At 34.9% G+C, this 26,831-nt stretch overlaps 1 protein-coding gene across 1 annotated transcript; it reads left to right on the forward strand.

The window, feature by feature from the left end:
• Positions 1 to 26,776, forward strand: LOC149773567 (uncharacterized). Its single transcript, XM_089946307.1, has 7 exons — positions 1 to 184; positions 8,362 to 8,518; positions 9,073 to 9,193; positions 19,217 to 19,357; positions 21,642 to 21,769; positions 23,930 to 24,318; positions 25,032 to 26,776. Exons 1-7 carry the CDS (start codon positions 8 to 10, stop codon positions 25,308 to 25,310), a joined length of 1,392 nt encoding a protein of 463 aa, XP_089802433.1. The 5' UTR covers positions 1 to 7; the 3' UTR covers positions 25,311 to 26,776.
• Positions 26,777 to 26,831: the final 55 nt, after the last annotated feature.

Genomic DNA, 26,831 nt, shown 5'->3' on the forward strand with positions numbered 1-26,831 from the left:
CACAGATATGGCCATGATTGATGAGAGTGCTAGCTTTTTTGTGAAACTGAAAAGTCTGGCTATTACACTAGATCGTGGATTAGTGGAGATAAAGGCCAAAGCATCAGGGGATGATACCAACTTCTGTGCAGCACATGCTGCAAAAGCACTGCAAGACCTGAGGAAAGAGGTTAAAGAGGTCAAAGTAAGTGTGATAGAATGTCAGTTTTAGTTGATATTGTTATCCATACTAGCCATATATAATATATTTGTGTAGCAAACATTCTTGAATCAGATCTTTTTATTTTGAATGTTTCCATAGATGTAAATAATAGTAATGAGTGTTTATTGGTCCTGGTGAGAAAAATCTTATATGAGTATGCTTAACACAAATTGTTTTATATTTTGTTTTACCCCCACAAATGTTGCAAGATTTGAGATATAGTGGTTGCAGTGACTGTCTGTACATCCAGAAGTTCAGTATTAAATATCTGGTTAAAGTATTTCTATTCCTTCTATGCATCATCAAATCATAATCAACTTGTCACACAAAATCAGATTATCGATTTATCCATTAAAAAGATCAAGATAAGAGTTTTTTTTTTTAAGGTCATGTGACCATAGTGGCCATATGGACATATGTTAGGCCCTGTGTCTGATTTGCATTGCTTATCTTGTGATAGCCATTGTCAGTCAGATTATAAAAAAATACCCAAGACAAAGTTTGGATAAATTTAACAGAGATCATTTTGGCATATAGGATTTCAAATTTGCATAAAATGATGCTATTACAAATATAGGAAAAACTTTTAATGAATTCTCATATTAAAAAAATGTCAAACAGAATTTTACCAAATTTGACAAAAAGCATACAGGTTACATTCTAAAGTACTTTAAGTTTTATGCAAATAATGCTTGTATGCCATCCGATGTTGCTGTCATTGCTGAAAATATAAAATGTTTGAATGACTTCCTCTCAAAAACCACTCAACAGAATTTCACCAAATTTGATAGAAAGCATTCTGATAAGAAAAGGTTTTTATATTTTTGCAGATGATGTTGATCTGATTTAAAATATTGTCATCATTGCTAATACTTGAATTAATACTTAGACAACTCAAAACCTGCTTAACAGAAGGTGAATCTTTTTACACAAAGCATTCTGGCATGAATAGTTTTTAGCTTTATATAAATGATGCTGAATCCCAATCTTTATATTGCTACCATTACTACATACAGAAAAACCTTTAAATGACTAATTCTATAAAAAATATTTGAGAAATGATGCTGATTAACCATTTAATATGGAAGCAGTTACTAAAAATAGAAAATCATAATGATTCATCATATGCTGCTCAATAGAATTTGACAGAAACCATCCTGACTTGTAGAGCTTTTAAATTTGTACACTGGTGCCTATCTGCCGTAAGCTGTGACTGCCATTATTAAATCCAGAAAAGCCTTAAACAGTAGAGGTGACTCAAAATCATCAATGAATCTTAATATTTACTGTGACAATAGTATGTCACAGTACAGACTCTTTAGGATGATACTAACATGAAACATGTTTAGAAAGTGTCTTCTTGTAACTGTTATATAGACCTAACTAACTGCTATATATGCTCAAATAATGTTTGTCCATCACAAGGTAGCAGTTATTAATCATGGAAAGTATTTTTCAAGGAATATCTAGTGTATATTTTGATTTATTCTTGTAAATATCTGTTCCACCTTAGTATTGTTTGCATATGTACACTTACTGCTTACTGTACATTGATTCTTAAGCTACTGAAAGTACATCTCATATTCTGCTTAAATACCAATCCATTTAAATATAAGCAAGTGCCTATCATTGACTGAGATATATCCAGAACAGGTGATCAATCAACAACTCATCAATTTTGCACTCAGGATAAGTTACCAGGAATAAATGACTTCAAAATAAAATAATACACGACCTTGCAGGTGCAGTGTTATCTTGAACCTAAGCAATCCTACTCAATACAATACACATGTATATTTTAGCAGGAAAATGAGATCAGTGCATGCTAGGTTGACTTCCCAGGGCCAAAGTGATGTTCTGTTTTTGTCTTGAATTGACCTCATCAGCAACTGAGAAAGTACATGTATCTAAAAAGTATGGGGTGAAATGATTCATCGATATATCAGTGCATCAATAATTTTTTGCTGTACCAATACACATATTGATACAAGAGGTGGAAAATCGATACAAAATGATACTTACCATATGCAAGTTATTTTAATCTTCAGCAGTTGTTTGTAAGTACTAGTTGCCTTGTTATTTTATAAATTAAATAAAAATAAATAAGACTTGGCAACACTCATTTGCTTCTACGAATTAACACAAAGTGATTAAGTTGTAATATTGCCCCACCCATTCCATGCTAATTAATTTATCCTAACAGCTTCTTCAGCATAAAGGGAACATTCAAAATGCGCTCCACATATATATCAAATACATTACTCATCATGTATCAACCACTTTTATGTGATGTTTCTTTATTGATTTGTAGTTTGTCTACTTTTTGTCGAATTTGAAATCTAAACTGGTGTCATGCTGTGAAATATGTGACATTGTTTTCTCATTGGTGGTTATTGTTTGTTCTTGTCTAGTGTAAATAATAACCACCAATCAGAACTTAATGGAGCTTATTTGCTGCATGACAAACAGGAAGTATTGGCAAAGCAATAGAGAAACTAAGTCCAAAAGCGATAATTAATTGTTCCATTAAGTATTTAAACAGATGTTGCCAGGGCACATGGATCACATAAAATTTTGTACAAATTAGAACTCTTGGATTGCAGTGGTGCTCGAGAATTCATGCAAATCAGTTGAAAGTTATGCATAAAAATTGATTTGGTGTAGTAATTTATTTTTAAAAAATATACCATTACAGTCCTTTTTTGTGATGTTAGTCGCAGCAGTAGATTGTCATAGTGCTTGTTGCGATATCTATTTTTTGGGAAGACAACTATTTATATATGTGGGCTTTTCAGCTTGATATGAATGGTTGTTAAACTAAATTTGATTTGCACATAATGCCATGGAACAACCATTAGGTCATAGTTTGATCCTTGCATCAACAAAATTTTACAAATGCGTGTTTAAAATGCAGGATACCTAGAAAATCCAAAATGGCTGATTCACATCATGGGGGCAGGGGCCAGTTTTTATATACAAATTTAATATCGCAATCAGTGACCTAGTATAAAAAAATCATAAAAAATCAAATACACAAGTGAGGTCAAAAAGGTCCATATTTTTAGATACCTATATTAAAACAAAGCATAAGAATAGTATTCACTTGACCAGAGAAGTCAATGGCAGTTCATAGCAGAAGAAGTTTATGCACCCCAACCCCTATTTTATACATGCATTTTTCACATCCAAAGGCCATTTTTGACAGCATGTGGTGCTCACAGTGCAAACGCAAGCTCTTTCCCAGGATGAAAATTTTGAAAAACATTGTCTACTAAATAGTTTGATGCAATTCAGAATAGTTGTCATCCAAGCCGTTTTTGAGATACTCTATTTGCCTTGAACCCACATGTCTACTGCTATGGGAGGCTAGCTCTTCTTCCTAGCTGACTATTAGTATTTCACTATCAACATACTGCAGAGCAACTATGGAAAGTGTACATGCCTAACATCAATTTCAAGAACAACACAAGCCCGAAACACCTAGTTCACAAATATATTCATATCTATAAATAGTAAACAATAATAGCTGAAAAACTCACACCATAGCCTTAAGTTAAGAAATTTGCCAGGGGCCAATTTACGAAACTGGACCCTGCCACCATAGTTCAATACTGGCTGATGATAGTAATGAAGACAATAACTTTATGAAGTATATCAGATTATTAGAGATGGGAAGGTGTTAATGGAGATACCAGTGGGTGATTTTGATTCTGAAAATGGTGTTCAGTACAAGTCTCATGTACAAGTCATAAAGAAAAAATAGACAGCGTGCTGTGAAGATTAATCTTTTCTAGCTCATATAGACAAAGGGCCATAACTATTGCTCATTACCTCCCATTGCTGTCACCAGATGATGCTAATTTTTTTCCTTCACTTTCATACTGTCAACTTTGCATGTGATTCCTTTCAACAGTGTCAGGATTAGCCATCCACCCAGGAATTTGGATTTATTGTGTGTATTAATCATTTATCTTGTGTACATCTCTTTATATATTTTTCCAGTTTTGGGTGAACTTGTCACATTCTCAGACTTTGTCTATTTCGAGCATGTATACAAGATGCTATTGTGAAATACATGTTGTCTATATTATGACAGATTTTAGTGAAAACATCATTCAGCACGGCTATCACTGTTACGAACTAACTACCAGTAAAACAGCTGTCTGTCCTGGCATGACACGTGCATCTATTAGACCTGACCTACAGAGGTGACGGCATTGAGTCATCTATGCTGCTGTGTTTGGTTTATCTGGATATGCAAACCAAACCAGTACAGGATGATAAGCACATAGTGAGTATGACAATACTCCTACAAAACTACCTTACTCAGATCTAACCATGGAGCAGACTAAGTTAAGTTTCAAGGCTACAGTTTAAGAAATATACAAGGTGTTGATGGCTTCAGAATGCCCTCCACACCCTACTGCCCTGCAAAGCATTGGTAGATCTTGAAAAGTGTGAAGAGACTCTGTCCTTCCATCTGCTTTTCCAGTCAGCCAAATTTAGGGAAATTAATGATTGTCTGTCAGTAAGAAAATGCCAATCCAGGGAATGCAAAGGCTTTCTTTTCTGAAAGTCAGGTACTAGCATTGTTCTCATCTAATGGTATATAACCCAATCTGATGCCATCCATACTGACCTCCCTGCTCTTGATAAGAATCTAACAGTAGTTCATATGTTGTCCCCACTATTTTATGAAGTGGACCAGAATGTATTTCTGGCCACTTCAAAGTTGGTTCAAAACATTGTTGCCATGTCTTAGATGCTAGACTTGGTTTCATTTGTGATTTTCTGACTTGCAGAATAATTGAGCAATAAATGACCTTTGGAGGTAACAGCCCAAATTGCTTAGGCCATTAACAGGGCAGCTTACTATTCCATAGCCAATGAGCTGACTGCTTCTGCCAAATTTGCCCTGATATGATGTGACACAGTTTGTGCTCCAGCTCCATGTCATTCAAGCCACATTGTACCCTGGGATTAGCGTTCACCCTGTTTGCCTCGCCATTACTCTTTGGGGGAAAATAGAAGAGGTATGGAGGCAGGCAGCTCAGGAACTTGCCGCCCAATCTACACAGGCTTTTAAGACCAGTTTGCCACTGCCACATTGGAGGGGAAATAAGTGGTCCAGGAAAAAGGAATTCTTTCTGGCAAACATTAAATTCAGATCCCAGCCTATTGTCAAGAGGCAACAACCTAACCAGTTTAGAGGAAACCTTTCAAGGGGAGGCAAGGAACCAAGTTTCTCCATTTCCAAGCCTCCTAACTCTGTACATTGACCTGCCAAACCCACCACCTGCATATATCCGACTGGTAGGCATCATACTCCTTCAATTCCAGTTTTGTTGGATCACCATATTTCTCCAGAATGAATAGGTGATCCCAGTCATTTTGGGGAATTTATTTAAGGGAGAAATCAAATTTTGTATGTAAATTATATTTTTTTGAGAATACTTACCCAGTCAAATTTCTTGAAAATACTCACAGTCACCCAGACATGCAAAGATCTTCATTGGTATATTGCTCACCTTAAAAACTAGCAATATCTGGTGGTGGCATTCGGAGGTAATGGACAAGAGTTATTGCTCCTTGTCTACATGAATAGACAGAAAAAGTGAATTTTCATACATGTATAGTAGGGCTGGATTTGGGAGGTATCAGGTATATATCCTTATGTTGATGTAACTGGGTAAGTTTTCTATGAGAATAGAGTCCCCACGCTACCGGGAAAACGTCGGCAGAAATGATAATTTTTTCCCGACTGTGAGAAGTTCTTGAATTTCGCAAATATTGATGAAAGTCAGGAAAAACACAGGAATTTTCCACCACCACTTGACGCCCAAAACAATTACATAATTGAGTCATAACTAAACTGATCTTGAGTTAAATTTATTAAGTTCTGACCAGAATATTTGGAGGGTACAGCATGGATCATTTGGTTGCTTGCAGTAAACATATACGCTGAGTCACTACAAATGCCCAGTGGATTAGATTCGTCTAGTAGACTTTTATTTTCAAAGTCAGCTTAAGATCCATGTCTTTCCTTACATGGAAGGTATGAAAACCAGTCTAGCATCACAAGAGGCCAACATGTTGGTGGCAAAGCATAGCCGCTTACCAGATGGCCTAGCAAACTTGAAACATTGTTAGATTGAGTGATACATGCATGAAGTCAATATGAAAATTACTTATTTTCTTAGAAATTGTGAGTATTAAAATCGCTATGCCTTTAATCTGCTGAAAGACAAGATCAAACTTCTTCATTGATGAAATGTGATCTGGTACTCACGATTTGCATTGCTAGTGGCATGAGTACACAAATCTAACAACCCACATTTTCAAATGTTGTTGAGAAAAAAAATAAAAAAATATTAAATGAAAGTTGTATACTGGTTATAATAAAAATACAAAAATGAAAGAACATAAAATTCTCCATATTTATATATTCAGAGAACAACAACTGGAGTTTTGTTGTATCACATGACTACCATGTTGACATGTGCTCTCTGCTTGATGAATCAGACTGGCCAGATTGCTGGTTTTTGCAAAAAGTATCTGACTTTAATTTAATATAATTGAATTTCTGCACAATAACATTATATCTATAAAGTAGTTTGTTGTTGATATCATGTGACTATTGGACTTCCATTCCAATGTTGTCATTTGAGATTTGTGAAGTCATGTGACTAGTAATGCAAATGGTGATACTGGGTCAGGTTTCATCTAAGCCATAGTTTCGTATTGTCTGTCAGCAGATTAACGACATAATGATTATAACACTTGCCATTTCTGAGAAAATAAATAATTTTCCTATCGATTTCATGCAGATATGAGTCGATATAACATAAGTTGAAATTTTTTCTAGGCCTGCTAGTAAGTGACTACCATATGTCACTACCGCATGGTGGCAGCGAATTCCAAACTTTCTATATGCATTCGCAATGACCCCCATACCCCAACCTAAATGTCCAAATATGAAAAATGGGGTGGGAATATTTGGAGAAAACTCTGATTAGAAAATCGACTGCTATTTGTTTTAAGCCAAATTTGTAGTCCAAATTGTTGAATCTCAGAGATGATCTGAGAAATTGTCATCCCTTGTATTATATACTGGTTTAACGAATTACAAGAAGACAAGCTGATTTTACAGAAAATTAAGTCCTTGTTTATACAACAGTATATAATTTTGAAGGTCTTTTGTCAGAATTTTAAGCAACCCTTTTGAAAATGTTTTTAAATGAGGGGTTTTTAACCAGATCGACTTAAGGAGATTAGGTTGTTTGAAAAATCTTGTTTGGGATTTTATTGGCACAGATAAATTCAGGGTTAACTCTTTTCATTACAAGACAAGATTCTAATTATTTGTTTTTTTTTATTATACTGTAATAGGAAATGTTACCTTCTATGAAATGCATATAAAATTGCTATATAATTCTTTAGACTTAAAGGTTTGAAAGGAAACAAAACATAATTTATGTTCATTATGTTGTTCCCACTAAGCAACATAATGCAGCAAAATAATTGGAATTTTTATTTTGTACATTGAAATGACTTTACATGACAATTTATAGGAATATAATCAAACTTGTTTCGTGTGATACATTTTGTGGTTTTGTACATGATCATCTTTTCTGACTTTGATGTTTTTGGAGAGTCTTGAAAGAGAAACATCTTTAGATATGGAAAATGAATGTTTTATAATCTAAAATCTTTAATTCCATTCAGTAATGGTCATATGTGAACTGTGAAAAATGTAATTTCATCTTGGAAAAACCCTTGAAATGACTTGGAAAGTTATCTTTAGAAAAACGTGGGAACCTTGTGAGAAATATAATTTGCTTTCGATGAAGTGGATGTCCTTAGATTTGTCTTAAAAGTTTGCGTGAGAAATGGAACAACTGTAGGGGCAGGGATGTCTACAATTGTAAGATCCTAGTCAGTACATGAAAACTAGCTTAATATCAAAACTAGTAACATTTGTTGTAATTAAAACTGTACAGAATTTTGTTATTTAACTCTTCCTAATTGTGGCATTTTCTAAATGTTGCTTTGCAGAAAGATTCACTTTTTGCAATCTGAAGGGAAATTAGAGTAATTTATGACATTTTTATTGCATCCATTGACACAGTATTGATTTGAATAATGATTAATTTTTTCAGGAATCCAGTCAGACTATATTGACTTCATTAAAGGCCAGCAACACAGAATCAGAAAGACAGATACAGATTCTGGGGGCTTTCTTGTTGAAGAAGAAAGAGCAGTTGGAAGAAACAGAAAAATATTTCAAGAAATATGACCCAGATTATCTAACCTATGGTTTGCAATTTTTAAAAAAAATATTTGTGTTAAATGTATGTAGGGTTTGCCTTACAGTTCATGGCATCGTTTGAATGTCTCATTTAGTTTTAAAAAGAAGTAAAACTGCTTGGGCATGATACTCATGTTTTATCCATCATTTCCCAGAATTAGCTGGTTAGCTCCACATACCCAGTAGATAACAGGATCTTTTTCCCCCAGATGTTGTTTTAATTAGTTTGTGCCTAGGATGTTAACTGTTTGGGTAAGAATGCCTAGCCTATAAGAATATGTAGAATAGTATGTTTACTTCTGTTGCTGTGTTGATTTCATAGTTCCTGCAAATCATAAATGAAAAATCCAACAAATAAATCTATTAATTACAGACAATTGGAACCTCTTCTTCAGTCTTTGATTTGAGTTAACAGTGAAATTAGTTGAAAGCAGGAAAACTCATATGCATGAAATTAAGAAAATTCTTAGAATGTATACCAGAATGAATCTCTAAAGAGTTTTCAGGACAATATGTTTCAATGAAAGGTTTTGCATGTAATTTTGTTTTCTTTTTAATACAGAGGAAAATAAAGTTCAACATGGTGCCCAAACTGTGAAAACATGTGCAAACAAGTTAAAGACTGAGGAAGAAGAGAAAGAAGATGTGGAAGAAGAGACAGATGGAGAAACAAAAAAAGAAATGTACCCATGGACTTGGTTCTTATTGTCTCACACACTTTTTTAAATAAATATTTGTTGGGACTTAATTTAAATTAATATTGCAGCTGCCTTTACAGCAAATGCATTGAAGAGTGTCAAAGGTTATCCTTGGCTGGGTAAAACAGTCTCCATGTAGAAAACGTTATCCTTTGTTGGATAAAACAGTCTCCATATAGAAATGGTTATCCTTGGCTGGGTAAAACAGTCTCCATATAGAAATGGTTATCCTTTGTTGGGTAAAACAGTCTTCATATAGAAATGGTTATCCTTTGTTGGGTAAAACAGTCTCCATGTAGAAAAGGTTTGGATGAATAGGTACTAAAATGTGATTCTTGCTGGACTTAAAATTTTCAGCAGAGTAACTTCTTATCATAATAGAGCAGTGTAAGAGGAATGTATAGAAGAGTGAGATTGAGGTAAAAATTTAGAATATCAGTAAAGTTGCACTGACTTGTATAGTGTTCAAACTGGGGTTGAAACAATTCAGATATATTTCATTATTTCCATATCAATACAAGAGGTTATGAATCGATTAAAAAAAGTACTAGAATCTCAGCAGTTAGAAATATTGATTAGTTATTTTCCATTTTAGTCTTTTAAGTGAGAGTTCATCAGAGATAGCAGTGGTGGGCACAAACACTTGTTTCTGTCAGTAAAAGTGAGAAACTATTGACAACAATCACTCCTTCTAAAAAGAGGAAATGTTACTTTCTCTGTCAAATACATTACCCAATCATATTAACATTAGGAATTGTTTCTGCTACATTCATTTTAAAATTTCATGATACAAATCTAGACAACCTGCTGGGTATGTCGTCAATGAAGCCAGGCATATGGGAATGTGTTATGATTTTACCAGTCGACTCATCCAGTATATTTCTTTTTCAAATACATTCCCTCATCAGATGAATTTTGGGGATATAAGCCTGCTACCTTGATAATCCAGCCCTACTAAATGATGAAAATCATCTTTTCATGTCTATCTCATATGGACAGAGGGCAATAACTCTTGCCATTAACTCCCTTTGCCACTGCCTGGTGTTGCTAGTTTAAAGTTTTGCTGCTGTACTAATAATAACATACATTATACCTCTAGCAATCCTAGCCATCTTAGTGTTAAAATTGGACCATCCAGCTTTAAATTTGGATGTATTGTGTTGGACAATCATTTTTTACAGGTTGTATACATTCATTTTTTTTTCTTCCAAATTTGAGTGACTTTGTCACCTTTATGGACTTCATCTATTTAAGGCTACTTTACAACTCGCTATAGTTGAACCTTTGTTGTCATTTACAAGTTAGCATGACACTATTTTTGCTTGCTCATTAGTAACATGAGTGGTATTAACGAATTAATAACATGCTGAATTTTTCATTTAGGCTTTGTATTTCTCTTCTTGAGTCATTTCAGTAAAAATGTCAGCTAAATGCATGAAATTCAAAAATTACAATAAGTATAGAAGCCATCAAAAGAGCGACACTGACTATTTTCGCTTACTCCGCTAGTATTGGGGTCATAATAGCAAGTTAGTAACATGCTGAATTGCTAATTGAGGCTTTGTTTTTTTTTCTTCTGTTGTTTCAGTAGAAAAGTCAACCAAATACATGAAATGCAAAAAGTTCAAAGCATAGGAAGACAACCATGACTCTTGTATCATACAGTACACATGGTCTTAGCATGCAGCATGTATAATACTCAGTGGACAGAGGAAGTCTTGGCTACAGTAGTCCAGAAGGCATCGGAAGGGAAGGACAGATGGAAAGGAAAGATAATGTTGATGTCCTCAGCATACTTCCATAGCCGACCTGCATTGTGAGTCTTGCGGGGGACACTGGTCGCCCGCCACCTAAAGTTAGTCACCTGCAACCGTCAGCTGCAGTAACATCAACAACTGTGGAGGAGGATAATGTTGAGATGCTTCAACCATCCATCTTTGAACAGATGGGTCATCTGGTCAAAGAAATGTCAATGCAGTTATTGATGTCGGACCAGATATTACCTTTATTTCCCTCACTCACTTCCACACCATTACTTTATCCAATGCAGTGAAGGGAATGTTCCCCCAATTTTAGACTGCTAAGTGGGTATAAGTCACCCCCATATGTCCAAGCATGGTTTTTGAGTCTGTAAGTCTGGACTCGTGGGGTTTGTACTGGATCCATTTCATAATACAGCCTTGCCATCACCGGCTGACCAACTAGACAGTGCCAGATTTCCAGATGTTCAAAGCTTAATCCTAATCTTAAGTTCAGTTTATCTCTCCATCTGACGGTATCAATTTGATATCAGTCTTGATATAACCGATGCATATTTTCACATTTCTATCCACTGTGTCACAAAAATTTAACCACCTTGTTTACTGCGACATAGTTTAACAGTTCAAAGTCCTACCCTTTAGCCTTAACATCAGCCCTTGAGGTTTTACCAGGCTATGGATTATGTTGTCTCCCTGTTCTGATTGACTTCTACTACAACGATGGCAATGTAACTTGGACAACATCTTCCAGAAACATATTGCAAGTTCTATTCTACTCCAAGGCAGAAACGATTTTCTGTCACTTTTAGATCATCTAGACTTTTGAGTGAAATGGGAAAAATGCAACCTCTGTCCACCCTAGTTTTTTGTCCATCTGGTATGACTTGCTTGTGATTGCATAATCAGGATTGTTGAACACATTGAGTACATTTTCATCACGACTTGGATTTCAGCAAGAGAGTTGTTGCAAGTGTGGCAGCAAACTTGATCCCTCTTGGATGTCTTTTTATGCACCCCTTACAAACGACGTTGTTAGCACAATGGCACTCTTTTTCAAGTCCCCTCAATCAAACAGTCATGATCATGTCTGAGTTATGAACATTCCTGCTTCATTGGTGCAACCCAGGTTTGCTGACCATGGGAATCCTGCTGGAGAAGCCCCAGTCAGGAATAATGATAAGTACCAACACCAGTATGTATGGTTGCCAGACTTCACTACTATCATCAGCACAGGGAGCCAGGGGAGTGATCCCTCCATATCATCTTTTTAGAAATGAAGGCTGTCGTCAATGCCTTTCACTTATGGAAGTATTGACTCTCAGGCAAAATGGTCCTTATTATGTCAGATAACTCTGGTGGTGACCTACTTTCTCAAATGGGGGCACCAAATTACCGGACATGTGTTCTGACTTGGTAGTTCGATGATTGATCTTTTTCCAGCAAGGTGGAATCACAAGTTGCTCCAGTTCCAGATCCAGAAGCTTGACCAAGGATGCTCGGTTAGTTGGGAGTTGTTGTGGGCATTTACCTACCCTCCAACAGCCTTAGTGCCAAAAATAATCCAGAAGTTACAGGGTCAGAAATGCAAGATCTTATCAGTAACATCATCCATTTGAGTGTCTCAATCCCTACTGGCCAAGTTTGTTCTCTGGCTTTTCGAAGAGAAACAGTTGACCCCAATTACTATCAAAGACTACTGCTCCATGATATCAGACATGTAAGCCAATATCATGGTAGATATGATATTGGCATGATAATGGTGTATCAAAGCTTTTAGCCGATTTTGATCTTTATCAACCAAAATCCTTAATTCTGTTCCCAAAATGGAATCTGACCTGGCTTTTTAACAAAATATAAATTCAAGCCTTTAGCCCACACCTCACCAAAGCTTCTATCATACAAAACCTGTTTCTTGATAACCTTAGCTTCAGCATGCAGGGTGAGCCAGTTACATGATCTTTCCGTTGACCTGAATTATCTTCAGTTCAGATCAGATGGTTTGGTGGTCTTCTTGACACAACCAGGATTTATAGCAAAAAATAGGTTACCATCTGCCAGCAATCAAAGAATCATGTTTCACATGCTGTTTTCCATAGACCGGTTGGGAGCAGTGGCCATGCAAGATCCTTTTTGTGCACTTAAGCACTACTTGAAATCCACAGAGACAAGTTGTATGTACAGGTGCCTCTCATGTGGTGAAAGCCAGAAAACAGGATATCATCCCTCAAGCCCTTGCCTTGTGGCTGAAATGGGTTATATGCTCAGTTGTCTTACAAAATATAAGTTGCCTCATGAAGATTACTGCTAATGACATTAGACTGATTTCTGCAAGCCTAGAAGCTGTTTTTTTGGCATGCAGAATCAACCATCTTAATTTTTATCTCAGAGATTTAGTTTTGCAGAGGCAAACCTTGAGTCTGGTAGGTCTAATGGCATCAGCCCAGATGACCACCATACACTATTAAATCAATCAACATGGCCTATCAGCTTTGCTGGATTCGCTAGTGAAATTACGTAAGTAAGAGGATTTCAGTAATTATCTTCTTAACCATATGTAGGGGTCACAGATCAAATGATCCTAGGCTGTGCTGCTTATGTAATTTGGAGAATGGGTTATCAATAGCATGGGGAATCCAGCCATCATTCCCTAGAAGGATACCAGAGGTAGAGGTCGATGCTCAGCATTCCCTTCTACTTTTACCTATTTATGGTGGCGCTCACCAGATAATATGTACTTTTGAGAGAGTGACGTATGTAAGGTGAAGTAGTTCACATTTAAAACATGCACAGTGGAGAGAATGTTTGCATACCTCTATGCTACATTAATGTAATGTGGATGATATTTCTTTTGGATATTGTACTTTTGGAAATTTTACATGATTTAAGCAGACTGCTAACTAAAATGACTGCTCCCTTGTGTTAAAAAATCAGTCTGAATTAGTCTAAAGTACACTATACATAGCAGCTATTAAAATAGGGAAAATGAATTTTGCCAGACTAGACAATACCAGCTTCTGAAAGTGCAATGAATGAATTACCAAATATATAAAATGTAAAAAAAGTTATCGGCTCTTTTTTATACAATTGACCTCTGAAGTTCAGGAAGTGAAAATGACCAAGTAGAGCTAGCACTTTTTTGAAAGGTGCACATTTGAAGTAAGGCCAAGCTGTATACTCTATAACCCATAGTACACCCATCAATCATACACCAAAATAAAGGGAATTAAAGGTTCTTTGCATTATACCTAAGATATACAAGGTCTTTTTTAAATAGCCAGTATAACCAGTGAGGAAAGCCGGGGACATTCTTTTTCTTTAAAATCCTAACCCTATGCAAAATGCGAAACTGTATAGCGCCACCTTAAAGAAAATAAAAAAATGTTTGCAATTATTTTTTTTTATTTTCATATAATTATGTATGATGTTCTGAATAAAATGGTACATTCATATTGCATTTAAGCATGAAAATAAGCTAATTATGATCATTTTTCTCTTGCTTACATAATTTGCCATGAGGTATGTTTGTGTGAGTAGTGACCTTAATTATGGGGAAATTAGAAGACTTAGAATATAGGAATAGAGTCAACTTAAATTTAAAACTGTTGCAATAAGTGACAGAAATATATGGTGAAAATGTTTCTTTTCATTTATTTGCAATGAAATAAAAAAATAAATGAAGAGAAAGTGAATTCGCTTCTTCCATATTAAACAATAGGCAAATATTTTACACTTTGACCTTTGACCTTTATGAAGCTGATGAGTTACCTCCCTTTTCTAATTGTAAAATTCATTGTTGATATCTCAGAAATAATTCTGGCTAGTTTCATGTTCCTGTCATTCAGCATAACACTGGTTGCTATGTTTACAAAATGTAATGTGCATTCTTAAAATAGCTCACTTTTGTCATGGGGGGGGGGTAGGCTGGACTTGTTAGAGACTCTGACACTCATAAATACTGTTCTGTGGGGAAAAAGGCAGGAGAATTATTCATAAGGATTGTTTTGATGCTTGCGACTTAAATGTTTCAGCCATATAAACATAATTAAATCATCAAAAAATAATACCTACATCTTCTTTATGGTGGCGCTCACCAGATAATATGTACTTTTGAGAGAGTGACGTATGTAAGGTGAAGTAGTTCACATTTAAAACATGCACAGTGGAGAGAATGTTTGCATACCTCTATGCTACATTAATGTAATGTGGATGATATTTCTTTTGGATATTGTACTTTTGGAAATTTTACATGATTTAAGCAGACTGCTAACTAAAATGACTGCTCCCTTGTGTTAAAAAATCAGTCTGAATTAGTCTAAAGTACACTATACATAGCAGCTATTAAAATAGGGAAAATGAATTTTGCCAGACTAGACAATACCAGCTTCTGAAAGTGCAATGAATGAATTACCAAATATATAAAATGTAAAAAAAGTTATCGGCTCTTTTTTATACAATTGACCTCTGAAGTTCAGGAAGTGAAAATGACCAAGTAGAGCTAGCACTTTTTTGAAAGGTGCACATTTGAAGTAAGGCCAAGCTGTATACTCTATAACCCATAGTACACCCATCAATCATACACCAAAATAAAGGGAATTAAAGGTTCTTTGCATTATACCTAAGATATACAAGGTCTTTTTTAAATAGCCAGTATAACCAGTGAGGAAAGCCGGGGACATTCTTTTTCTTTAAAATCCTAACCCTATGCAAAATGCGAAACTGTATAGCGCCACCTCTCCTAACATTATTGTGATTGGGGAACATATTTGAAGGAGAAAGAAAATTCTGAAGTAAATTGTGTTTCTTCAAGAATAATTACCCAATCACATTACTTTAAAACCCTCCCAACCCCACCGAACCATGTGAGCATCCTCATTAGTATATTGCTCAGCTTAAAAACCAGTTTCACATAGCAAAAGGATGTAATCTGCAAGAGTTATTGCCCATCGTCTGAATGAGAGAGACAGGAAAAGACGATTTATGTCCTTTAGTAGGTCTTCATTCTTGAGGTAGCAGGCTTATATCCCAAATGTTAATGTGATTGGTTAAGTATTCTCACAGAAGCACAATTTACTTAAAAATTTGCTTTCTTGTGGAGATATATTTGCCACCCAGCTGTCAACCCACCTATCCAACAAGTTTATTACAGCAATATATTTGCAGTCCCGGCTGTTGACAGACCCATCCTGCCACATTAGACATGGTACAGGTTCCTTTTAAAACATCTTTCATCTGTACAATCATTGACAATGTCTTGTGTGGACTGTTCTGCCTGGACTGGCCAGTCAGCCTGCTGGCTCTTTAGCCGACCTAGCTGCACCTGTAATGCTAGTATAACACTCACGAAATGAACAATCTGTCCAGCTTAGCTGGCCATGCCAACTAAGTTGACACAGTTGGCTCTGCCAGACTTGCACCTTAGTATACAATGGGTTATGGATGTTTCAAGACCACCTTTTGTAGCTTCCCCATTAGAAGGATATATTGCAATGTATGGTGATGATATGTCATTATCTTTGCTTTATTATATAACACACCCAGTGACATATGGACAATGACCACCAAGTTGAAGTTGTTCTGAGTCCCCTGATAATTTGAATCCCGACATTGAAAGAACTGAATTCAACTTTAAGGTTGCCACAAAGGAAATATTTCTATTTCTACTGTATGCTGGCATGTACAGAATACAAAATCAAGGCTATAGTGGATGAGGACAAAGATGACATACATCCATCATTCAAAGGTTTACTCCATTCTTTGGAGATTGTGATAAACACTAATTTCTTAACAGACAAGATTAGCAATCCAGATAATAATGAAGCTGCATCTTTGGCAAGTCAAACTTCCTGTCACCTTTACTCCATATTGGTACAAGTCGCACAGCTATCATACAGAATTTCCTAGCCTTGACAAAGATTTCGCTACTGTTGATATGTCTTTCCCTCTGTAATACAGGGTTGATAGACATATTTTTAATGCCACTTCAAAATTATTAAGACTGTGGTTTCTGTTTCCTCTCTCTTTGACTTGGCATCTGCTTGTGTATCACTTAGCAAATATGGTTGGAAATAATCATGCTTGGAATATGGTTGGTCACATAACCAAATTTATTAATAGAGCGACTCATCATGCTTTGGCTAATACCTTACAGCCCCCTGTAACTTATATTTAATGTGAAGGGACACCACTGTGCTCTGCTTTGCTCAAACCAAATCATGTAGCAACTTTGCGCTCCTGTCGTTTCAGCTACCCTCTTGTGTTTAGGGGACGTATTGAGGTAATGAGAAAAGAGCAGCCTCAGAGACAGGACAACAATTGTCAGATATCACAGAAGCTGTTCTCAGAGGTGGTAAAATTACAGGGGCTGAGTGAGCAATTATAGATCATCGCATCCAGCTTCACACAGTCAAGCTGCGAGGGCAAAGAGAAAACTGGTTTTCTCCTCTAGGCCTCCTAAAGCTAAACAATGATTTTTACTTCCACTGCCCCAACACTAATTCTGTTCCACAATTCATAAACCAATTTATTCCCTTACAAGAAGTGGTTGATATAGTTGGTTTCAGTAGGGCTTTGCAGTTTTTAAGCTTTGCCCGAAAAAGGCATTGGAGATTATCATTTTAAAACCAGTATCCTTTGCTTCCAGTTATAAATTTGTGCAAGCTCAGTAAGTTCAATAAGATGACCATCTCATATGCAACAACTGTATATCTTGACAACATCCTAAGAGCACTTGTTGAGTTATATTCTGCTTTACAACATGCAAGATCTTCTTTACTTAAATCAAAGTATGATGGATAGTCATTGTGAAGTCATCTCTAAACCCTTCTCAACATTTCATTCATCTGGGTATGGAGTTCCTCACCTAGATGAACCTAGTTCATCTTCCTGCCAGATGCATATACTTTAAGTAAAGACAGGGAGACTTATCAAGACTGTGAGAGTGTTGGATTTTAGATATAGCAGACGTAACTTCCAACAGTAAAATGATAGGGTTAGTATTTCCAGGCAAACATAAAAACTATAAAATGTTCTATTTCTCTTTCGATAAAGAATTTGACTCAAAACACTAGTTATGTTGCATTTTTACTCTATAGGGCCTCTGTACAGTGACATAAATTGTATCACTCTTGTTAGAAATTGTGGATCAGTATAAATGATTATGCCAGTATAAATATGCATACAGGTTTATTTGTTTGTGTATGTGTAATGTTATATAGCTCCGTGACACTTTTTAAAGATAGAGACATGTGAAAATATAAAGTAGAGTGGTCTTATATTGTGTACAATAATCAAAGAGTTTCTGCTCTCCCAAAGTGATGTGGTGCAAGATATAAAGATGGTGGATCAAAAATGGGAAAGCAGGTTTGTAGCCTTTCTTGCAGACAGTATCAGTGTCATGCATAAAGGCTTTTATGTATTCATATATTTTTCAAATTTTACTTGTGGCTGTTCCATTAATACATAAGTGGGACCTTGGGAAAATACTTTCAAACTGATAAAGTCACCCATAGATGGAGATTAGAATTTTGTATCATTTTGTAAGAACTCTCTAAAAAACTAGAATACCCTGGGATATACTTTTTAAAAAATGCCTTCCCTGAGTATCATGTATGTTGAAATGGAACAGCCCTTATTTACCCCACTTGTAAGGAAGTAGGTATTGTTGTCATCATCATTTCCAAGGTCTGTGTAAAAAAAATTGCTTCTGTGTATATAAAATTTGATGCAACTTTAACAAAAACCATTTCCTGGTTGAATCTTTGAATAATGGATTATTTCTTTTCGAGGAGTAGTGGGAAAATACTATTGGTGAAATATAAATGTGTGTCGCATTTTTAAAGTTGTTGTCCAGTTCCTTAGGCTTTGGGTTAGGGAGTGTACACCTATGATGCAGAAAAGGAATAAAATGATTTTCTGGAGTTTCTAGTTTTCATTTTTTTGTTATTATCTGTGATGCATAACTAACACAAATATATCACTTTTTATAAAGCTGTTGTTACTCCTGTTTGCATCAACATTCAGGCATGCATTTAGCTCCATTTCTCAACAGCTGTTGATGATTTTTATATGGGTATGTACATTTAACAGCAAGATTTTGCATTTAGCTCATTTCTGGATTCTGTTGCATGGAGACTTATCAAATTCCATCTGTGCAGCCACTAAAGTGGATCACGGTGTCGTACTTTTGTTACTCTGGCTGCTAGTCTTGTAGTCATAGTTACAGGGATGCCTAAAGTTTATGACTTTTCAGTTCTACTGCTCCTGAGAAGCTAACTAAAACATCTGCAGCTACAGTTGGGTGCAAGACACCCAAGTTAGAGGACTTTGGGATTAGCAGATTTACAATGCAAGCCTTGAACAGACTCTCCAAGCAGCCATCAAAGGATGCCTGGTAAGTTTGCAATGAAACCATATTGTAAAATGCTTTCCTAGTCAAATCTGTCATTTTTATATGTCCATGATGATAATTTTTAAATAAAATATCTCTATTATTTTCATTTTTGTATGAAGTCACAAATATGGGCCTATGTTTGTCCATTGGTCCATCATGCCTTACTTATATTTTGCAGTATAGGTCACTTTCAAGGCATTGTTAGCCACATAGGCATCTTTGATTTGGTAAATACAACACCATCCTTCCAAAATAAGGTTGTTATGAAAGGGTATTTGTGTTCCTTGAAATTATTTTAAAGGCTCACTTTTGTAATTAAAAATAAGCAAAAATAATTCAATTTATTGTCAAAATTTTATATTATTGTTAAAGGGTTAAAAGTCAGATTCTACAAATTCATAAATATTTGATGATGAATACTAAATTTGTCTTCCACCTATTTATTTCTGTGCTCATTCACATAGTGTGTTCTACTTTTTGACCAGATTGCAAAACAGTTCTGACTTGTACATATAATGTCTGTCCAGAAGTCCATATTTCTTTCATCAACACTGAGGTTAGGGCCTGCATTTAGGTTAATTTCTTGGACACAATTGTCTTAGATTCACATAACTTGCCATGTAAATGTTTAATGAGGAATTTGACAGCCGACATTGAAAATTAGATCACTCTGCCCTATGTTTCATGGTTCAGTGAATGTACTTACCTTTGCATTTAGGTCATTTCTTCAAATAGTATTGATTTTAGAGTCACATAAGTTGTATGTAAATATTTTGCGAAGAGTATTATACCTTCCAGTCAAAACTTGGTCACTGACCAAAATTTCCCTCTCTAGTAATTTGCATGAACCTTTGCATTCAGTTCATTTTCTCGGACATTATCACATGCAGAACTGTGTAACATAAAGACCATACCATTGCAGGATTTTATTACTATTCAACTGAATTTGGCATGTGAAATTGTTCAGAGACATTGCCAGGCCACATTATTCACAATTAAAGCAATTACTGAAGATTATGTTAATGTGAAATTTAGTGGAGGACAAATCCAACAAGAGTTTTGCAACTAATGCATTTGATTTTACTACAACATGTAAAAAAAAATCCTTGGTAGTCTTTATACCAAGGTGGTTGCTCTAACAGGTGTTTATCACATGAAGAATATCTTTATATGGAGTGGCTGTGTTTAAAAGAATTTTTTTTGCTGACATATGTCATACCTATTTTGCCTTTTATGTACAAAATAAATAGTGAAACAACTTACTTTAGTTAATATAATTTCCTCTTTACATTTGACAGTTCTCTTACAAAACACAAAACAAAAGTAAGAAAACTGTGGACAGCAGTTGATTATCGGTACAGTGAAGTGTCGTAATGTTGTGTACTTTTTAAAGACAATTTATTTGTACATTTCAGCTGTGGAGGTTTATAATTTATATTGTGCATAGATACATAAATCAATTGCCAATGATTCCTGAGTTTTTGTTAGTTCATATTGTAACAGCTAGTGGGGGCAGCAGTCACTATAGTCAAAGTTGGGATTAGATTACAGTGTTCCTAACTTAGCTCACCCATGTAAATTTGTGTGCAATCCTTTGTTGTACTGTTAATTAATACCACTGTTTATACCACAAAATGCAGTGAAAATTATGATGTGATTAAAGACTTCCAGATAATTAATATAACCTAGTTATCAAAATACAACAATACCTTATGTTACACACCAATTGTTACCTTTGGTGTACTTTAACCAATGTGTGAATTTAAAAAATGCTATAACGAACAGATGATGCATGACTAGTTTTATCTTTGTTCTTACTTTAGTTTTAAAACCTTGAAATGATGAAAAAGATATGAAAGTACCTTTCTGCTGGATCCAAAATCAGAAAGGCTCCCATCTCATATAGTTTAGTGACTGTCCCATCAATGAACAAATCCTGGTTTCAGTAATAGCAAAATAGACAAAACAATATAAGAAGAAATATTGTCAGTAGTCCAACTTTATTCTAAGCAATAGTATTTGCAATACTAGAAATACACATAGTTGATTTTCTTTGTAAGGCTTTATTTCTTTGCATCTAGTAACATGATAGCCGTATCTTGAGAGAGAAATTAGAGCAGTTAAGTTTATTGGAAAAATTCTTCCAAATTTATAAAATGTCAGTTTTTTAAAAGTACCAGAAGTTGAAAGTTTAAGCAATCAAAATGATTACTCGTGGAGAATTAGAATTTGTACTGATTTTACTGTATACATACATGAATATGTTTGCAAATTTATATTTCAGTGCTATAGCAAACTTGTTTGAGAAACCCCGACTCCCACCTGTTCCACCAATATTTGAGCACAACGGAATCCTAGTCACTCCAAGTCTAGGACCAGGATTCTTTGCTGACAAAGCAGACCATCATGAAGGTGATTTCTGTAGCTAGTTTTTGTAGAACTTACCACACCTATGTTAAATCCTTAGCATACACAGTACAAGGTCACATGATTTTACAGCTGTATTTATTTAAGAATTGAGATGTATTGTGGCCAGTAAAATTGCTTGATACATATAGGTTTGAGATAAATTCCTGAAGCTACTAGTATTTGTCATTGTTGGCCATATTGTGTTATTCTGATTAGTAAACAACTTTTGATGTAATTGGTGGTATACACAGATTGGCTCTGTGTTTGCCAAGGGTGTCTGCAGATGTAGTAAACTCCATAAAAAAACTTACAGCAAAGATGGGAGGTAATATCAACACACAAAATTAATTAGTTACATGTACAGTCCAGCATTATTAATCAGATTTTCATTATTTTAGGCGTTGTATTGATATATTCCATAATTCATGTAATTTTTCATACCCTTACATTTTTCATATCAGTTTATTCATAAAAAATAAAAATTATTTTCTTAGGCTAAAATCTTTCACACAGCCATACAACTGAAGTCTAAAATTGGAAGATTGGCATGTTTGATAATTTAAGTATACATGAGTATATTGTACAAAAATAAAGTAGATGTTTACTGAAAATCTGTTCTATGCTTTACTTATGTGTTGCCTGACATTTTTTATTTTATGTTAGTAATTTCTTGTGAAGAACTATGTGTAAAAATTAGTACCAGCTATTTTCAGTAGAACATAAATTAAAATGAAAAGTACTACATGATCTTTGATCTTTTTGCATTATCATAAGCAAGTTGGTGTCTTTTTTTTTCTACAGCAACTGCATTATTCTGTACACATGTTTTAAGTAAAAGAAATCAAAGACCCATGTAAGTGAAAACAAGTAGGACTTGATGAACTAGCTTGTTAGTTTTGTTTGGTGATTGGTTAATATAAAATATATATAAAATTTGTGTGAATTCATCATGACAGCATTTTGCATCTCAAGACTACAATACTGTATATATCCTTAAAATTGCACCATTTCTCTATAAAGGCTCCCAGGGCTGAAATCTCTCTCTCTCTAGAACAAGAAAACTACATTCATTCATTTGGATTTATGTCCTATTGGTGTTTGCAAGTTTGAATCAGAAGGTGTAAGAATAATAGTATATTGATGGGGTACTTTTGTCTTTGTTGTAACTCTCCATTTTCAAACATTTCCAAAACAATACACACAAAAAGAGAAGTTGAACTTCATATACACTTCATATATAAAGTTCAAACAACTAGTGTATGATGCTTTTAGTACAATTAAGTCAGCTGCACATGAACTTTATAATGATGATTTTTTAGATGTTTTGGAGTCCTCTTTTTTATGGTATATGATCACTTCACAAAAGGACCATGTATTTGCACATTAATTTTAGTACTGTGAAAATAATATTTTTTTATGTACGAAAAGCTGTATGCAGTGTTGTAGAAATAGTTAGAGTTTAGCAGTCTTGTATTTGAAAATGTGAAAGAAGATTTTACTTAGGTTTAGGTGGTATAATTCACTCCACCTGTTGCCTATTCTTATAATGTATTATGATTGGGTAATACATTTGCAGAAGGAACCAATTTCTGGACTAAAATATGTTTATTTGATAATGCATAAATAATACTGGCACATCCACCCAAGACTTCCCCACACTTTCAACACTACATGAGTCACTGATGGTTGATGGGTTTTTCCAATCCCACTATCCTAGGAGAAGCCATTCTAGTCTAATTTCTGCCTTGGCAAGCAGGTGATTTTTGTAACATTTCTGTAGCTAAAACAGGTCAAGAGATGGTTAATGTGATTTTTGTTGTGGAAGGATTGGATTTGATAGGTAGTGGTTGTTCTCCAACTGTATTATGATTGGGTAGGTATTATTTTAAAAAATTACTCCAAAAATTCTTTTTGTGGATATAAATTTTCATGGTTTTGCAAACATTTGCATTTTCATCAGTACTTAAATTTGTGGAGGAGTAAAGTGGCCCTATTATCTTTGCAGATGAATCATTTTTCATTGGGACTTTGAACTTTCATGATTTGTAGCAACATGAAATCCATGAAAATCAGCACTCTTTGAATAAACAAGGTATTTTGATATGTGAATCATTGATGTGTTCTGCAGAATTTTATCTATTACTTTAACCTTGTATATTGTAGACTTGGCAAGTCCAGTGTTCAAGATGCCATATCAGCCACAGTACCAGTCCACAAAGCAACGATTGGAGTTTCATGAAGATTCTACTTCAGCTGAAGAAAATCCTTCTAGCAATGCAAATGATCAACTGGCCAGCCCAATTCCTCCAATCTTTCACACACCAGGAGTTAAACAGATCTATTGTGCTCAAAGACCACCAACATTTGAATCTCCTGTGCTGAAGCCAAATCAAATAACGAGTCCAATTCCACCAACTTTCATGACACCTGGAATGAAACAGATCCAAGCTGATTTGAAGAAAAATGATACAGCAAAGGAATCTGAGAAACCTGTATCAAAATTGTTCAGAGATGAAGAACCAGTACCTCCAGAACTGACCTTCAGTCTTGAGGTAGTAATAATAATATTAATAATAATAATAATGATAATAATATTATTATTAATCTGTTTTTTACTGGCAAGATACTGCTTCAGGAATTGCAGCAAGAAATTCAAGGAAACAAATGTCTTGCCAAACGAATTGGGCAGTAGGCCCAAATTCAAATCGATATCCACTCCCAATATTATGATTTCATAATTACACAATTCAGGTTTTTATGAACATGGAACATATTGTGTGACAATTGTCATACATGCATGTTGATAACTTTCAGTCTAGTTACTTTGGACCCAGAAACATGCAGTTTTATCAATGAAGCATATAAAAATGCAAAGCTAATAAAGAATTAATGCAAATGGAATGCAAAATGAATTAAAACAGTACATTATAAATTCAAACAAAATGCAGAATGAATGCAAACAAAATAATAAATGCATTTTGAAGAAATAGGAGAGTGCCAATGTAATATTTAGAAAGAACAGTGATAAAAGAGTTTCTTGGAATAATCACTAGAAGAGACCACATTGACCCAGATCAGTGTCTTGTATTGTTTGCACTTGGATTTGATTAGAGTATATATGATATTTCTCCAGTAATAATGAAGTTGCAGTACATATGGGGTTTTGGACAGGGAAGTAAGATGTTTTCAAAATCTAGTATTGAGGTGCTGAAGTTGTTCATTTGAGATAACAACTCTTTTAATTGTTTTTCTCTCTGCATCACAGGCTCTCAACCAGCTCACTAGCTCATTCAGGACTCAGCCAAAACTCCCAGAATCCCTTGCAGACAAGTATGGGCACACTGTACAGAAAACTGTCACTCCCCCCTTGCCACAGCTTCTTTCTGACAACCTTAGAAAAATAGGTCATGAAAGAAATAATGGCATTAATGAACAAAAGCCAGTGAAGAAGACTTTCCAATATGGACACATGCCAGAGCCACCAAAACTCTTGGGAACTTATGATGTTTTGTTCAAAGAAAATAAATCGCCAAATAAGATGTGAAGACTTGTATCTTCAGCATTTTAAAATGTAAATTTATCATGTGTACAAATGTATTACAGTATAATATTTTGACGTTCCTTGTTGGGAATTAGTAGGGATATCAAATTGTTAGCATTGATTATTACATTTCCATATCTGTAAAATATGAACAGGCAATATTGACTTGAATTGACTCATAAGTCATTAGGTTTGGTTTGATATTTTAAAGCATATCCACACTTCTAAGGTTATATTGTGTTGAGGCAGGTATAGTAAAGTGTCCAAAGATTCTACATGGTATCCAATTAAGTCTGTTCATTAATGAATAAAGCATGAATTAGTGCACAAAAAGGAATTAATTTGGGAGTAATATCTTAACATAATAAATTTGAGAAATAACTAAGACTGTAGTTGCTAAGTTGTTGATAAAGAGTGTATGTGCATGTGTATGTGTGTGCATGTGTGTGTATGTGTATATATATGTGTATGTGCGTGTATGTATGTGTATGTGTGTGAGAAAGAGAAAGAGAAACTATTGTATCTCAGTAGCTCGTAAAATGAAGACATTTTATCTTTAGAACTAGAAATTGATTTTCAATTTGTTCAGCATTATTTGAATATTCTTGTAACCGCTGTCATGCTTAGTTTGGTTCTGGGCTACATGGCTGTATTAATGAAGGAAGTCATTTAGTGTCATGGAAAATATGTTCTTGTGTTAGCTTCTTGTAATGAACATGTAATTAACAGTTGTATTAGAAGTTGGACTCGTAGCTTAACTAAAGTTTAAATAAGCTGTGGCTCAGTGGTTAGCATGCATGACTTGCAACTGACAGGATGTAGGTTTGGATCTTACTATTGGATCAGCCTGGGTCACCTGGTTGGTCCCTGTACAAGGCACTTTACTCGAATTGCTGCAGTACTCAGTAACTTAAATACGTTGGTGTACCATATAACCCTACACCAAACTGAAACCATCTGAGTGCCATACAACTGAATACTGAACTGAAACCATTTGAATGCCATATAAATCAACATCAGACTGAAGCCATTTAAGTGCCATACAACTGGACACCAGACTGAAACCATTTGAATGCCACATAACTTAACATCAGACTGAAACCAATTGAGTGCTGTTCATCTCATCACCAGACGGAAACCGTTTGAATGCCATACAAATCAACATCATACTGAAACCATTTGTGTGCCATACAACCGAACACAAGGCTGAAACCATTTGAGTTCCATACAACTCATTTCCAGACTAAACAGACTGAAACCTTTTGAGTGCCATACAACTGAACACAAGACTGAAAGATTTGAGTAAAGCACTCTTAATAATTATAGATCTGCATATTGTACGATTGTAATCAAGTTCTTATTCAACCTATATGAGAAATTAAACACATTGCATTCAAGTTAAATATGTATCTCTTTCTTAATCTATCTGAATTTTTCGATTGTCAATAAAAGTCATATTTAAATATTGATCACTGTATAGTATATACAGCAACAAATATTGATATCAGCTTAACCCTGTATTGC

The sequence above is a fragment of the Sinohyriopsis cumingii genome, unplaced genomic scaffold, assembly GCF_028554795.1.
Source record: "Sinohyriopsis cumingii isolate HCF-2022 unplaced genomic scaffold, ASM2855479v2 utg000624l, whole genome shotgun sequence".
In the NCBI taxonomy this organism is placed as follows: Eukaryota; Metazoa; Mollusca; class Bivalvia; order Unionida; family Unionidae; genus Sinohyriopsis; species Sinohyriopsis cumingii.